Below are 15,363 nucleotides of genomic sequence, written 5' to 3' on the forward strand. Positions count from 1 at the left end.
TAAGCACACAAAGCTGGGCTGGTACACCCTCCATTTCTGACCTAAGTGTCAGATGTAGTCTTGAAAAACCATGTCTGCACTAACTGACACACCCACACAGTGTTAAGGATAGAAGCATCAGCATATATACTGACTACATCCCCAGACCTGTGGTCTAGCCTTAACAAATGATTTCTCTAGGGAACAGAGAACTGCCCTGGAGCCTCCAGTGTATGGATGTAGTGTAACAACAGTGCTGGCCGGCCATCTGCTCAGGGTGAGGGGCTGGCAGAGATTAGAGAGCAGCACTGAATGTCACTGCACCCCAACACCGTCCCGACCTTCAGAGTAAGGTGAGTGCTGAGCAGGAAGCACTGGAACCCACCCGGTTTGGAACAGAGCCAAAGCTATGGCCTCGAGTCAGGACATGAATTACTGCCGCTAACTACACTGCCATTTCAAATGAAACTAGAGCACTGCACGGTGCGCACAGAAGGTACCAACACCAGCCTGCAGCCTCCCTCTGCGCCCTTCCTCCTGGCTTTCTCCAGAGTTCTCAGAAGCACCACCCTCCATGCCCAACCCTATCACAGACCTATTACTAAGTCTGAGCAGTTGCCGCATGAGGTCCTCACTCTCTCCATGGAAGAGCAAGTCCCTCTCTTCCTATCACGATGAGGGGAAGCCCATCCTAACCTAGAAAGTATGGGCAGAAAGCTACGCCTGAGTCCCAACAGACTGCAGCGAATTCCTTAGAGCTGCACATTTCCCACATTGATTTTTAGGAAACAGAAAGCCTCTGAGTTGTCATGTACTTAAAAGCATTCCACTTAACAATTCAATTGGTAAATTAAAAATGAGCAAAGAATAAATTTCATACTAAATCTAGGTTCTCAGGGTTCGTATTAACCACTGAGAACATGTAGTAGGCCAGCAGTGGTGGCTGTTGCCTGTAATCCCAGCACCTATGGGGCAGAGACAGGAAGACTGTCCTGAGTTCCAGGCCAGCCAGGACTACACAGCAAGACCCTGTCTCTAAACAAACAAACCAACAACACAAATGCCTAGGTAATATACATCATGGCCATAACTCAATGCTAAACAGTAGCAGATACAATTACTTCTAGAAGACCAAACACAAACATGCTAAAGGCAATTCTCTTCTCTAGAGCAGGATTTTAGGTGGCTTTCATTTCCACATTACACTTTTCTCTACCATTTGGAGTCTGGAGAGTAAAAATGTTAAAAGAAATAGGAAAATCATAAAGATCAACTAATAAGAGCAAATGTGTAATCAAACCACCTCAAGTTAGGTGACTACATTTTTTTTCTCTTCTATTCAGGCAATGTTTTGCTTCTGTTGTTTTTTTACAGGCAAAGAAGGAAGAATGTTCAGTTTATTTGCCTTTCAGTCCCTACTATTGTTTTCTCCAGAGTCCAGGAAGTACTCACATCTCAGATATTGTTTCTTTGCTCTTACTGAGCCAAAGACTGACTGAAGGTAAAGGATGCATTGTGCTAACTTCAGCTTGACACTAACATACAGGCAGGAATTCCTTCCCTAGAAGATTCATGGAGACAAAACTGTCCCTTTGTGCTAGGACAAAAAGCAAAACAGGTATTTATTGAATTTATATCCAACTGAATTTTAGAGACCATTCCAGAACATTAAAGCCACTAGTCCACCAACCTAGCTCCAGTACTCATCTGACACAAAAGAAGCCTCTAAACACTGGAATTTTGCTGTTCCTCTTGGGGGAAGCTGGCTCCACACAGCGACATCAGCTTTCTGGGTCCCTGCTGCCACCTTTCCAAGGACAAGGTCCAGCACCACAGACACTGAGGTTAGTGACACTGGACAGTAAGCATCATTACACACACACACACACACACACACACACACACACACACACCAGGGGTGAGGGATAGTAAATCATTCCAGAAACTCCAAATTCTGGAAAATCATCAACAAGAAGAAATTATATATTTTTTAAAAGCTAGCAACATTGATAAGACTTTTTAAAAATTAAAACAAAATACCCACCCAAAAGTTAAAATTCCTGTATCTGGTAAGGACACAAAAATCATAGAATAACATAAAACCCACAAAACACACTTGGAAAAATCACTTTTAGGGTGTGTCTGTGGCCAGGGCCCTATGCCAGGCTAATGTTACGGCCTCACACACCTGTGCAGAACACTTGCAAGGGCTGGGTTGTGTGAGGCCAGTCGCCAATCTTCATACGCAGGCAAAGTGACCTAATTATCCCCAGGGCACAAGGGAAGCAGGGTCAGGGGCATTGCCACAAAGGTAATGGTAGCGCACACACTTCAAGGCATGAGGCTAACTTGAGAGAACACTCTGCCCCACCAAGACCAACCAAGTGGGCACAGCAGGATGTCCAGCAGAAGCCGCTTTGGCAGGCCAAGGCACGTTGATCTGATGTTCATTACTGTAAGTCAGTACAGAAAAGTTCTTCACAATTACATAACTAAGACTAAAATATTATATACTAAGAGCATTTTCTTCCACCAGAAGGTTACAGTGAAGATTGCTCTGTACTTAAAAAGAGGGTATTCCCCAAGTATATCCAGCCACTCCAGGTAAACGGCATACTCTCCTTTTACAGCCAATGAACTCACATACAGCCTCAGGTCTGGGAGTCCGACCAACCCTCAAGTCACCTACCCTGCCACCGGTTACTTTCTTTCTGCCATTATCAGGGTCCCCATTAACAGGGCCAACCCAGCCACTGGGCCTCTAAGACTGAAGCAAAGGACCTCAAAGCCAAGATCCTGATTGTGTATGACCTGAAAAGCCACTGAAAAAGTGCACAATCCAGCAACTGGGAGGCAGAGGCAGGTATGGATATTTTTAAGTTCAAGGCCATCCCGGTCTAAATAGCAAATTCCAGACCAGCCAAGGTTACATAGTGAGACCCTGTCTCAAAAAAAAAGAAAAGAAGAGAAGAAGAGAAGAAAAGAAAAGAGAAGAAGAGAAGAGGAGAGAAGACAGGGAGGGAAGGGGAGGGGAGGGGAGGGGAGGGGAGGGGAGGGAGGGAGGGAGGGAGGGAGGGAGGGAGGGAGGGAGAGAGAGAGAGAGAGAGAGAGAGAGAGAGAGAGAGAGAGAGAAAGAAAGAAAGAAAGAAAGAAAGAAAGAAAGAAAGAAAGAAAGAAAGAGAAAAAGAAAGAAAGAGAAAAAGAAAGAAAGAGAAAAAGAAAGAAAGAGAAAAAGAAAGAAAGAGAAAAAGAAAGAAAGAGAAAAAGAAAGAAAGAGAAAAAGAAAGAAAGAGAAAAAGAAAAGAAGGGAGGGAGGGAGGGAGACTGACTAAAAAAGCTCTAAGTGCCGGGTGATGACTGCGTCCAACCCAGCACTCAGTCTAGTGATGAACACAAGGCACTGACTGACAGGGCAGCACAACCTTCCCACCTAGCTGTCCCCTTTGCAGGTGTTCATGAGTTCCTCAGCTGTTCAAGAGCAGCTGGGCCACAGAAACCTGTAAAGGGAGTGAAAGAGGAGAGAAAAGGGAAGGAAGAGTCCCAGCGATGAAAGCATACTGAGGACTTTGAGCCACATAAACTGTGGACTGCTAGCTTCTTATCCATATGTGATTTTATTAGCTATTTAAAAGATGAAACTTTCTCGAGACTTTGAGTTTTCTTTTTAGCATACTGTGTCAGATTCTTTTAAAGATTTTCAGTTTATATGCTCAAGTGTGAGTCTTCACCTATTTCAATCTTTCATCACACATTTGGCACATTTTGCCAGAATGAAATTTATTACATTATTGTTCACAGTGAGTTGGTCCTACATGAATTCACTGTCTAACAACTCAAGGCACATGAACCTGGGAACAAGATGAAAGAGAAAGGGGGTCTCAAGGAGCAAAGAACAAGCTGGAACAAGTAGCAAAAGAATTCTACTTGAGCCCTGAGGAGACAGCAAGGTTAAGTGCAGATTACATATCAGGAGGAAAACTTGAATTTGAAACTAAGTATCAATTTTTAAAACCAATTAAAATTCTAGGAGTATTATGGAGATAAGCAACAAGTATTCAAATTTTCAAAAGATAGAATTAATTTTATAACTGAAAAATGAGAAAGATTAAAATAGCAGCTGGGATGCATATCAATAATGTTCCAAGAGAAAAATCATCCCATTCAGCTCTCAACCATGTTAGGATGATTAAGACAGTGCCACACACAGAAAATGCCTACAAAGAAATCTAAACATAAAAACTGGCCAACAACAGCTAGAGAGATGGTTCAAATGGTTAAAAGCACAGGCTGGATGGTCGGAAAACTTGAATGTGGGGCCAGCAGCAGTGCTCAGCCTGGGAAACATGCTGGCTGTCAAGCCTGCCAACCTAAATCCAATCTCCAGATTCCTACATGATGGAAAGAAGAAAGCAATTCCTGCAAGTTGTCCTTTGACCTCTCCAAGAGATATATGTGTGTATGTATGAGCACACACACACTTATAAAATATTAGTAACTATAAAAAGTTTTATTAAATATTTTATTTAATATTCATACATTTATAATGTATTTGGATCCAACTCATTTCTCATTCCTTCCCCTCCAATTCTTCCCCTAACCTCCCTCACTTTTTCCTCCCAACTTCACAAAAATAAGTTTTTTTTTTTTTTAAAGGAAAAATGGAACATAGACCTAATGCTCAAATTTCCGTTTGTGAATTGCCGGGAGTTTTGTTACTGGTAACATTAATACAGAGAAGACGCCCTCAGTGGTAGGTGCAGTGATGCAAGATGGAATACGCATAGATGGAATGCTGCGACAACTGCATCTTATTTCCAAACAGTCTGAGTTAAAACAAGACACAGACATGTCTACATAATTTATGGGGAAATGTCAGCAAGTACTGAACCAAGATGGTGGCTACCTGGACAAACATTTTCTATCCTTTCAGCATTACATATACTTACTAAGCTGGTTTCCCAACAATCCTACGAATTACTCTTCGTATCTAGGCTTATGGAGGGCAAAGCAAAGGCGGCCCAGCTGAACATGTGACGATACATGCACAGAGCGGGAGGTTTCCACTCAAATCCCTTACAGCAAGTATCCACGAAGTCCCCACTTATAAGGACCCAGTGCTTAGCAGGCCAAATGTGCACAGGCGCAGCACCGGGAGCCCAGCGGTTAGAGACCACACCACCCCAGCCTCTACTCCACTCGCCATCAAGATAGCAGGTCCTGTCACTTCATTCCTAAGAACACACAGGAGACACTCCATTACCAACAGCAAAAGGAAAGCTTTGCAAAAAGTAAAAGGGAAACAAGTGATTCCTAAAAGGAAGGGGAAATTAACCTTCAAGAGAAGTTGAAGGTTACTTAACCAAGAAATATTACAGTGAAAAGAAAATACTTCAAAGACACAGATGAGAGAGGAAAAGAGGTTCTGAGCAGCAAGAACTAAAAAAAGGAATCCTTCTTGAGAGATTTCCCTTCAGGAAATCAACAATAATGCAAAGAAAGAAAAACTCACATTTAAAACTGAACATCAATTACAACCGTTAGTGAATGCAGATTTGCAGCACGCCTCTGGAGACCACCCACTCTGCCCTTCCCTTAGTCTAAGGAAGCTGGTCCCAGAGCTGGAAGTGACAGTGTCCAAGTCCCCACCTAAGGCACCTAACAAGTGAGAATGCTAGTCATAGTGTCACTGCCAGATGCCAGAGAGTGTCCTCCCGGCCCACATCAATCTCACTCCTTTCTTTTAGGCTTTCATAGAATAGACAACCTCCTCCCTTCAGAACCCCCTGGTGAAATGTCTCTTTTCTGATGTTCATTGCTATCACACATGGAGAAAAACAAAAGGGAAATGAGAAAGAAAGCGCTGTGTTAATAAACCAATGCAAATGAACCGTCCTCTCATTATTCAAGAAGCACTAAAACACTATTTTATAATTGTAGAAAGGTAAAAAGTTATGACTATGTTAAAAATTCTCAGACTGTGTGCTAAAAGATGTTGATCTAAGTGACAGATGACATTACCCATTTAAAAAAATTAGTATTTTAAGTGAAAATGTGAATCTATAAAAATTACAGCTCAAAGATTTCTTCTTGTCTAGCTAGGCACAGGACATTCTCAACACAGGTGTTGAGAACAAGGAAGGCAGCAGGTTACTTATGAAGACAGAGCAGATCCCCAGGTGAGGCACAAACAAGACACTCTACCCACACAGCATGTCCCTCCCTTCTTCAGGAAAGTCACTAAGGCACTGTTAAAGCAGTAGCAGAGTCACAGTAGTGAGCCACATGCTAGAAAACCAAGCGACATTTGTACCTTCAGTGAGGCGAGTGGATGTTCTGGACCAAGTAAACTCCAGTGAAAGGAAGCCAGATCCTCATCAGGTAGTATGTGATTTCCTAGAATATAAATGTGGACAATGTAAAAGCCATCATTACCAGCAACACAGGGAAACATCCCCACCACTGTATGCTAGCTAACTTGCATTCAGCTTTCAAGCAGACAAACATTTCTTCACACTGTTCTATGAAGCAACACACAGCAGGCAGTCCTTAAGGCTGACTCAAGCACCAAGTGAATGCTCAGTCCAGTCTGGACATCAATCACACGAAGGACTTCCCAGCACTATGCAAAAAGTCAGTCTAAGGATTCCAGGAAGTCACATAGAGACCAGATCTAAGTTTTCATGTGTTCCTGAAACACCTGTGGTTGGAAATGATTTGACAATTATTTAGCCAGATGTGGAGTCTGCAGTTATAAAATCTTCCTAGAAACATTAAACGATGACAACTGTGTTCAGTACGAATCACCACAAGTATCTGTGACAAAGCACAGACCACAATATCTGAGCGGTCTGTCCTACCTCTAGGGCTATGCTAGTCTACAAGTACGAACTACATTCCTGAAGGGTATTCTACTTTCACAGCAGGGCATGAATGCCTGAAACACTAACATCTACAGGGTGCTGGTACTCTCGCTGCAATTCAAAAGTAGTAATTTCCTAAGTAACTCTGTGATGTTTGTACCATGGTTTTATCACTTCCCCATTAAAACATCCGATTCATTAAAGGTAATGCTGTGCCGCATCGCTACAGCACAGTACCCACCCCAACATGCAGTACGAACCAGGACATCAGACCAACAGATAAGCCCCAGCGGTGCACACAACTGGGCTCTGCACTGCTGCTTGCTGTTAGTGAACTGCACAGAACCTTATTGTGAAATAAAGTCTCAGAGTGATTTTAAAGATTCAACTTAAAAAAATAGGAAGTTAATTCCAGTATCAGTAATGGACTTTGTAAAAAACTCAAACTTTTTTCTTTTTTGGTTTTTAGAGACAGGGTTTCTCTGTGTAGCTTTGTGCCTTTCCTGGATCTTGCTCTCTAGACCAGGCTGGCCTCAAACTCACAAAGGTCCGCCTGCCTCTGCCTCCCGAGTGCTGGGATTAAAGGCGTGCGCCACCACCGCCCGGCAAAACTCAAACATTTAAATGAGTATTCCACTCAACTTTCTAAAATAAAACTTTAAATAGCTGCACTTTTTATGACAGAAAAGGAAAATAGCTTTATTTAAAGATAATGACATTTTTACAAAATCTAAAATAAACAAATTTACTCATAATTTGCCTTAACTTCTTAAATAGACTAGACTCTTATACCTCAAATTAATTGGATGACTTTATTATTATTTTTTTAACTATTGGGAACTGAACAAGGGCTGATATCATCCTATCACTGAGTTACACTCCAGCCCCCTTTTCACTTTTTTGTCTTGTGACAGGGCCTTACTAAGTTGCCCAACAGGACTTAAATTTATGATCTTCTTGCCCCATTCTCCTGAGTAACAGGGATATACAGAGCTAGCTAAAGTATTGCTATGGATTGTTTCTTCACTTATTTCAAATTTCTCTAATACAATTATTTAGAAAAGTATGAGTTGATGTTACCTCAAAGAAATATACTCAGTATTTCTTAAACAGAAATCAAATATTCGTCCATATTTCAAATTCTAGGCAAAAGACATTCTGCTTAGCACTTAAGTAAACATTGAATCATCTACATAACGTGTCACCTACCTACCAATATATATGTAATATATTAGGGCTTTTTACTCGGGGGGGGGGGGGGGGGGGGGGGGATTTCAAGACAGGGTTTCTTTGTATAACAATCCTGGCTGTCCTGGAACTAGCTCAGTAGACCACGTTGGCCTCGAACTCAAAGATTCTGCCTGTCTCTGCCTCTCTCCCAAGTGCTGGGATTAAAGGCGTGTGCCACCACCACCTGGCTATAAAATAGGTTCAGATACAACTCTGCCGACCTGGAACTAATATGTCAAGGTCACCCAGGCTGACCTCAAATTCCCAATCTTTCTGTATCAGCCTTCTAAATGCTGAGTATGTATGCCCAGCTCAACACATACTTTTAACATCAAAAAAAAGTATCCATTTACATTATAACTTCTGAAAATATATTTCATTTCTTTTAATCTTCCAAATCTCAAAACACAAAAATTCCATAAGAATTTTTTGCTATATTTGCAACTAGATCTAAATAGAGACAGATCAGTTGGCAAATGCTTACCTTACAAGCATGAAGACCCAAACTGTAACCCCAAAACCCACATAAAAAGACCTATATAAAGGCACATCCTATATAACCCCAACATGAGGGGCATGTGCACCAGACACAAATGGACCCTCCTTAGGGCTCACTAGCCAGCTAGCCTACACTTACTGGTGAGCCCCAGATCCCAATAGGAAACCCTGTCTCAAAATAAAAGAAATCAACAACAAAAGTGGACAGTTGTCCAGAGGAACGTCATTGGAGACCAACCTTTGACCTGCATACACCTATCTTTCTGGTAACTAGAAATTTGTAAAAATAACCCACAACCTAATTAATTTCCCAGGATGGGCTAACTCCATAGAAAGCACAGTAACTTCACTAGAGACCATGCAGCTCCCCAAAGGGCCCTGAGTATCTAAAGTAAAGAGCCAAGGGGTTAAGTCTCAGGAAAACCTCACTCCAAAAAACATGCATTTCTACTTGGACACAATTATGCAAAAAAAGTTAAAGAGATGAATTTTAAAGTAGCTTGACACATACACAAAGACATAGGAAGGGGAAGCTAACAGGAAAGGAACTGCACAAGGCAGGTGCAAAGTAAAAGGTGTATATGTGCAGCTTTAATCCCAGCACTCAGGAGGCAGAGGCAGGCAGATCTCTGTGAGTTCAAGGCCAGCCTGGTCTACAAAGCAAGTTCTTGGACTGCCAGGGCTACACAGAGAACCCCCATCTCGAAAAACAAAAGCAAAAAAGCAAACAAACATGTGTATATGTACATGTTACTACTTGAAACGTATTTAAGTAATATAAATTAATACATAAAGTATATCCTTTCTGGAAATATAGCAAAATAATTCTTTCATGGGATGTTTTTAATCTACTTACAATAGTTTGTTTTTATTTTAAAGTAGTTGTTTTTCTGCTAGGTGTGGTGTCACGCACCTGTAATCCCAGAGGAGACAGGAAGACCTAAAGTCCAAGCTCATCCTCAGCTACAAGGTCACTGGAAGCCAAGCTGAGCTATATAAGACTCTTGTTCAAAACAAAATACAACAAAAAGGTACTTGTTTTCTTTTATAATAGTGGCTATCATGCAAAGGGAAAGAAATCATAGCAATGCTTTAGCCCTGTGGCATATTTTCTTTGTGTTTAAGATTTGTGTGTGTGTGGTTTTCTTTTCCCTTTAGTTTTTTGAGATAGCATTTCTCTGTGTAGTCTTGGCTGTCCTGGAATTCACTCTGTAGACCAGGCTGGACTTGAATTCAGAGATCCCCCTACCTCTGCCTCCCCAAGTGCTGGGATTGAAGGTGTATGCCACCACTGCTCAGCAAGATTTTTTTTTTCTAATTTTAAACTTATTTATTTTATTGTATGTGTCCAAGTGTTTTGTCTACATGTATGTATATCGGTATGTATGTGTGCCATACATGTGTGCCTGGTGCCCACAGGTCAGAAGAGGGCATTGGATCCCTTAGAACTAGAGTTATAGATGGTTGTGAGCTACCATGTGAGTGCTAGGAACCAACTAGGGGTGGGGGTGGGGTCCAGTGCAAGAACAGTAAGTGCTCTTAACCTCTGAACTATCTCTCTAATCAAAGATTTATTTTGAATTGTGTGTATGGGGGGGGGGCATATGTAATTCAGAAATGTTATTACTCTAAAATTTGGAGTTTATCACAAAGTAAGTTTTTCAGCCTGGATAGAACATATAAACAAAAGCTTAGAAACAAGAATAATACGTTACTAGCAAATAAAGAAAAAAAATATCCAAAAGAATGCAATTGAAGAGCCCATTCTTTCATTCTTTTTTTTTTTTTTTTTTTTTTTTTTTGGTTTTTCGAGACAGGGTTTCTCTGTGTAGCTTTGTGCCTTTCCTGGAACTCACTTGGTAGCCCAGGCTGGCCTCGAACTCACAGAGATCCGCCTGGCTCTGCCTCCCGAGTGCTGGGATTAAAGGCGTGCGCCACCACCGCCCGGCTCCATTCTTTCATTCTTAAATGTAAATATCAGATATAAAACCAAAGCACTCAGGCAGAAAATCTTCAAAAGATACATCAGTATGCTTACTGTACCACTCCCTTAGCAAATAGTTTTCACACTACTCCACCTACCTAACAGAGCAGCAAAAATAGGAAAACGATTTGGGTTCAGGTCCAGTTGCTTGGCAACTTCGTGCATCAGATATTGGCTTGTGGTGAGACTCTTCCCATTGCGGCTCAGTTTCAGGGCATGGGCACTGAAGTAGTAGGGGATGTTGCACAGTGCATAATCAGAGTCATACGCCACCAAGCCATGGAAACCATTCTCTCTGCAGAAGCCAATCACTTCTTGATGGTGATCCTCAATGCTCTGTGCAACCTACACACAAAAAAAAGGAGATGCCATCAAACGCAGGCTCTAACTGCAGCAGCAGGCTCAGCAGGCAGTCTGACATAAACATTACCCAAATGATCACAAAGCGCCAGGTCCAAGTGTGTAGCACAGTGCTCCAACAGGAATCTCGTAGGAAAACTGAATTCAAATCACCTCTCAATAACCTACCATCCCATCTAGACTGCAAATTAATTCCCACTCATGACAATCCAAACTCATCCTACTTAAAAACAGGCAAATCTGACTGATCCCTCTGACAGTATCTAAGAGAAAGGAAAATGGAAGGGGTAGGGGAGATGAAGAAGAGAATAAAGCAGAAAGAGTAAGACAAAGGAGGCACCCACATTTGCATAGCCAACCATCTCCTCAAAGTACATCAAAAGGGTTGGAGAGCAGTATCATACTTTCTCCCCTAAAGAAAGGCCTGCATTACCTGTCTCCTAGTCTATGCTCCTGAGGTACTCATTACAGAGGAGCCTCGGGGTACACATGAACACCCTTTTAAAGATAACTGTCCCTGTGCAAGCCATATCAGGACTGCCACTTAACTAACTGCCATGTTTGTGAAGAAAAGGAGCCCAAGCACTCTCCCTCTGCACCCCACTGTCAACTAGACACAGCAACCTAGCCTGGAGGCTCACCGAGGAGCGGAAGACACCTAAGAAGCCCTCTGGAGTCCTGGACACATACCCACAGCACTGAAAACTGCTCTGAAAGGTTAAAAACCAAAGTCAAAATCGTTTTTAAAATCTTAAACAAGGTATAATACTTCAAATCCCAAACTACTGATTTCCCTTTCTTATTAATTCTCAAACTCTGTCCAACTAAAATTCTAGAAAGCTATTTGTCTCTATAATGAATAAAGGTTTGTTTGTTTTTTCTCCTAGACAGGGTTTCTCTGAATAATTTTGGAGCCTGTCCTGGATCTCGCTCTGTAGACCAGGCTAGCCTCCAACTCATAGAGACCCACCTGGCTCTGCCTCCCGAGTGCTGGGATTAAAGGCAAATGAAGGCATTTTAGAGACTAGAATTTACATTGAAGCAGGAGACTCAGTTCAATCTCCACAGAGACTTAGGAGAAACACATGCCTCTTTAACCTGAAATTTCTAGAACTACAATCTAATGTATGGATGTAACGAGTAAAATTTTAAGTTCCAGCAGCCAAGGGTCAAGTGACCAGCAGCTTTCCTACTGCACCTAAGTGACACAGAACGTCTGTGTCTCCTCAGTGGTGGCCATCATTAAGCTCCTTGCTGGCTTTCACAATGGAAGTGGTTTCCAGGTCTTGCTGAAATTAGTTGTAATGAAATCTCATCAAGAGGCAAAGCAAACTGTTGAGGATAATAGTTAAAGGAAAAATAACCTTTTGAATTCTCTTGAGGAGAAAATTTAATAAAACATACAAGTTATAAGAAAAAGCAAAACTACAATTAGGTAATGCTCTCCCTAGAATAAGAGAAATTTATTTCATCCTTAATCTAGAAACATACCAGCTAAAATAGAAAAGTAGATGAAAAAAATTTCTAAAATTAATCCCATCTAGAAATGGTAATCTTAGTCTAGTCCAAATTCTTTATCAAACATTCTTCCACACTGGTTGTTTTCCAGCCATCCCCTAAAAGATTCCATGAGCTTGAGGAGATGGTGCAGAGAGTCTAGGCAGTCCACGCTTCTATCTGCAGGAGGTTTATCAGCACCTTGTTCCAGAAAACTGAGAGCAGAGACACCCACCTCCAAGGTCACAGCCAGAAGGGCTGGGCTCAGCTCCTAGTACATCACTCTCTGAGCTCCTAGACTATCGCTTCACAGGGCAGGGAAGTGGCTACATCCCAAAGCAGGAGAGGCTTCTCTTAAGGAAAAGCTTTTCAACCAAAGGCTGAAAGAAGAGGCAGTTCCGGGTGGGTTTCCACGGCCATGCCCATTCACATCTGAGGTAAAAATCAAAGACCGGGAAGTAGAACTCCACCTGGGCTCAGAAGCCAGAAAGCGGAAGGTGAAGACTGAGTCAGCAGGGGTCAGGTCTAACTTGTCAGCTTTCAAATAACACTGGGAGTGGTGTAAAACAGTAGGCAATATATTTTAAAAGCTGTAAAACCTTCATGTTCTTTGACCAGTAACCCTACTCCAACAAATAGACTAAAAATTAATCTACCAAATAAAAATCATTAGAACCATGAAAAGAATCATAGTAACTCCTACAGGAGAAAACTAAGCTTAAACTATGAAACAGGTAGTCACTACAATGTTTTGTAGAAAAACTTGAGAAAAGTTTCACTAAAACATTAATCATATGCCGGGCGGTGGTGGCGCACGCCTTTAATCCCAGCACTCGGGAGGCAGAGCCAGGCGGATCTCTGTGAGTTCGAGGCCAGCCTGGGCTACCAAGTGAGTTCCAGGAAAGGCGCAAAGCTACAAAGAGAAACCCTGTCTCGAAAAAAACCAAAAAAAAAAAAAACATTAATCATATTAGAACACAATAAAATGTTAATTATAGCTATGCAAAACTGTGTCTGTGGAAACAGACTGGAAATGAAAAGCCCCAATAGAGTTGTATCAGGGTAGTGGAATTATGGGTGCACAACTTTTTAAGAGAGAGAAAAAAAAAAGAAAAAAAAAAAACCTGCTTAAGGGCTGGGAAGCAGGTTAGTGGCCAGGAGGGCCTAACATGTGCAAGTCCTCAGTTCCATCCCAGCACTACTACAAAAGGAAAGAAAGAACTGTCCCACTAGAAAGCAGACCACTCTCTGGTCCTCTCTCTGCTGTAGACTTCAGACAGGTTCTTACAGTTTAGAAGTCTGTCTCTACAAAACACAAGGACCTCCACTCATCCATCCCCTGCAGCTAATCATACATCCCATGCAGCCACTCATGCATCCCCTGCAGCCACTCATACATTGCTTGCAGCCACTCATACATCCCCTGCAGCTAATCATACATCCCCTGCAGCTAATCATACATCCAATGCAGCTAATCATACATCCCCTGCAGCTAACCATACACCCCCTGCAGTGAATCATCCATTTCCTGCAGCCACTCATACATCCCCTGCAGCGAATCATACATCCCCTGCAGCCACTCATACATCCCCTGCAGCTAATCATATATCCCCTGCAGCCACTCATGCATCCCCTGCAGCTAATCATACATCCCCTGCAGCTAATCATCCATCCCCTGCAGCCACTCATACATCCCCTGCAGCTAATCATACATCCCCTGCAGCCACTCATGCATCCCCTGCAGCCACTCATACATTGCTTGCAGCCACTCATCCATCCCCTGCAGCTAATCATACATCCCCTGCAGCTAATCATACATCCACTGCAGTTAATCATACATCCACTGCAGCTGGCTATTTATTTAGGGCTTTATCTGTCTTTGTTGAAGAATCACAGTATTGTTAATCATTTGCAAATTAGAGTTGGGGTAAATTACTAAAGTTTGTGAGCTTCTTAACACATTGGATTTTTGTTGTTCCTTTGTTTGAAGCAGGATTTCACTGTTTTTTCAAGCTTGCAATCCTCCTGCCTCAGCCTACGAAGTGCTGGTGTTACAGGCCTTCATAGTCATACCCAGCTACACTTTGCTTTTAAATGCTAATCTGAAAACCAGTGTTGAGAACAAACAATTCTGCTGGGGTGGAGGAAGAAGCTAAAGGGGGAATTGCTGCAGACCACTCAGCGACTGCGCATATTGTTGCTGCTGGAGAGACCACCTTGCTCATCTGTAACTTAAGAATCCTGGGGAACTCACAAGCTATAGCATTTCTCCACCTCAGTGATTCCCCGGTGTCAGGCAGCAAGTCTTCTCTAATTCAAAGATGTGTGTGTGTGTGTGTGTGTGTGTGTGTGTGTGTGTGTGTGTGTGTGTGTGTGTGTGTGTGAGAGAGAGAGAGAGAGAGAGAGAGAGAGAGAGAGAGAGAGAGAGAGAGAGAGAGAGAGAGAGGGCGCAGGGGTCCTTGTTCTTTGTAGAGAGAGTCCCATAAACTGTAAGAATCTGCACCAAGTCTACAGCAGAGAGAGGACCAAAGAGTGTGTTTCTTTTTCTAATCAGACTGTTCTTCTTTCTTCTTTTGTTTTGTGTTGTAGTAGTGCTGGGCAGAATCCACCCTCAACCCACCACTAACCTGCTTCCAGCCTTTAACCAGGACTGACTGACTGAGTGAATAATGGAATGAATGAGCGAGCTAGATAACTATGAATGTTTATAGTGGCCGAATACACAATTCTCCAAGCTTTAAGCCAATGGTAGTTGATACAAAGACCTAGCAGAGGCTGTGATCAGAGTGAAAACGGCACCAAGAGGAGCTCTGAGCGGGGGGAGGGGAAGAGGGCCGCACCACAGGCCGTCTTCATCAAATGTAGTAATGCAGAAGCTGCACGTGGTGGCACACTCCTGTAACCCCAGCCCTTGGTAAGTGGCAATAGAACCAAGAGGTCAAGGCCAGCCTCAGC

At 42.5% G+C, this 15,363-nt stretch overlaps 1 protein-coding gene across 3 annotated transcripts in view; it reads right to left on the reverse strand.

Annotated features, from left to right (window-relative positions):
- Positions 1-15,363, reverse strand: part of Fam120a (family with sequence similarity 120 member A) — a 97,191-nt gene that overhangs the window by 65,081 nt on the left and 16,747 nt on the right. For all 3 annotated transcript variants that reach the window (XR_013051630.1, XM_006992292.3, XM_076573276.1), the window contains exons 2-3: positions 10,650-10,896; positions 6,290-6,372 (exon numbers count right to left, since the gene is read on the reverse strand). Coding sequence is in view for 2 of the 3 variants with exons in the window: in XM_006992292.3 (XP_006992354.3) it covers positions 6,290-6,372; positions 10,650-10,896 (330 nt within the window). In the remaining variant the exon portion in view is untranslated. The remainder of the gene's footprint in view (positions 1-6,289; positions 6,373-10,649; positions 10,897-15,363) is intronic.

The sequence above is a fragment of the Peromyscus maniculatus genome, chromosome 5 (genome assembly GCF_049852395.1).
Source record: "Peromyscus maniculatus bairdii isolate BWxNUB_F1_BW_parent chromosome 5, HU_Pman_BW_mat_3.1, whole genome shotgun sequence".
Lineage (NCBI taxonomy): Eukaryota > Metazoa > Chordata > Mammalia > Rodentia > Cricetidae > Peromyscus > Peromyscus maniculatus.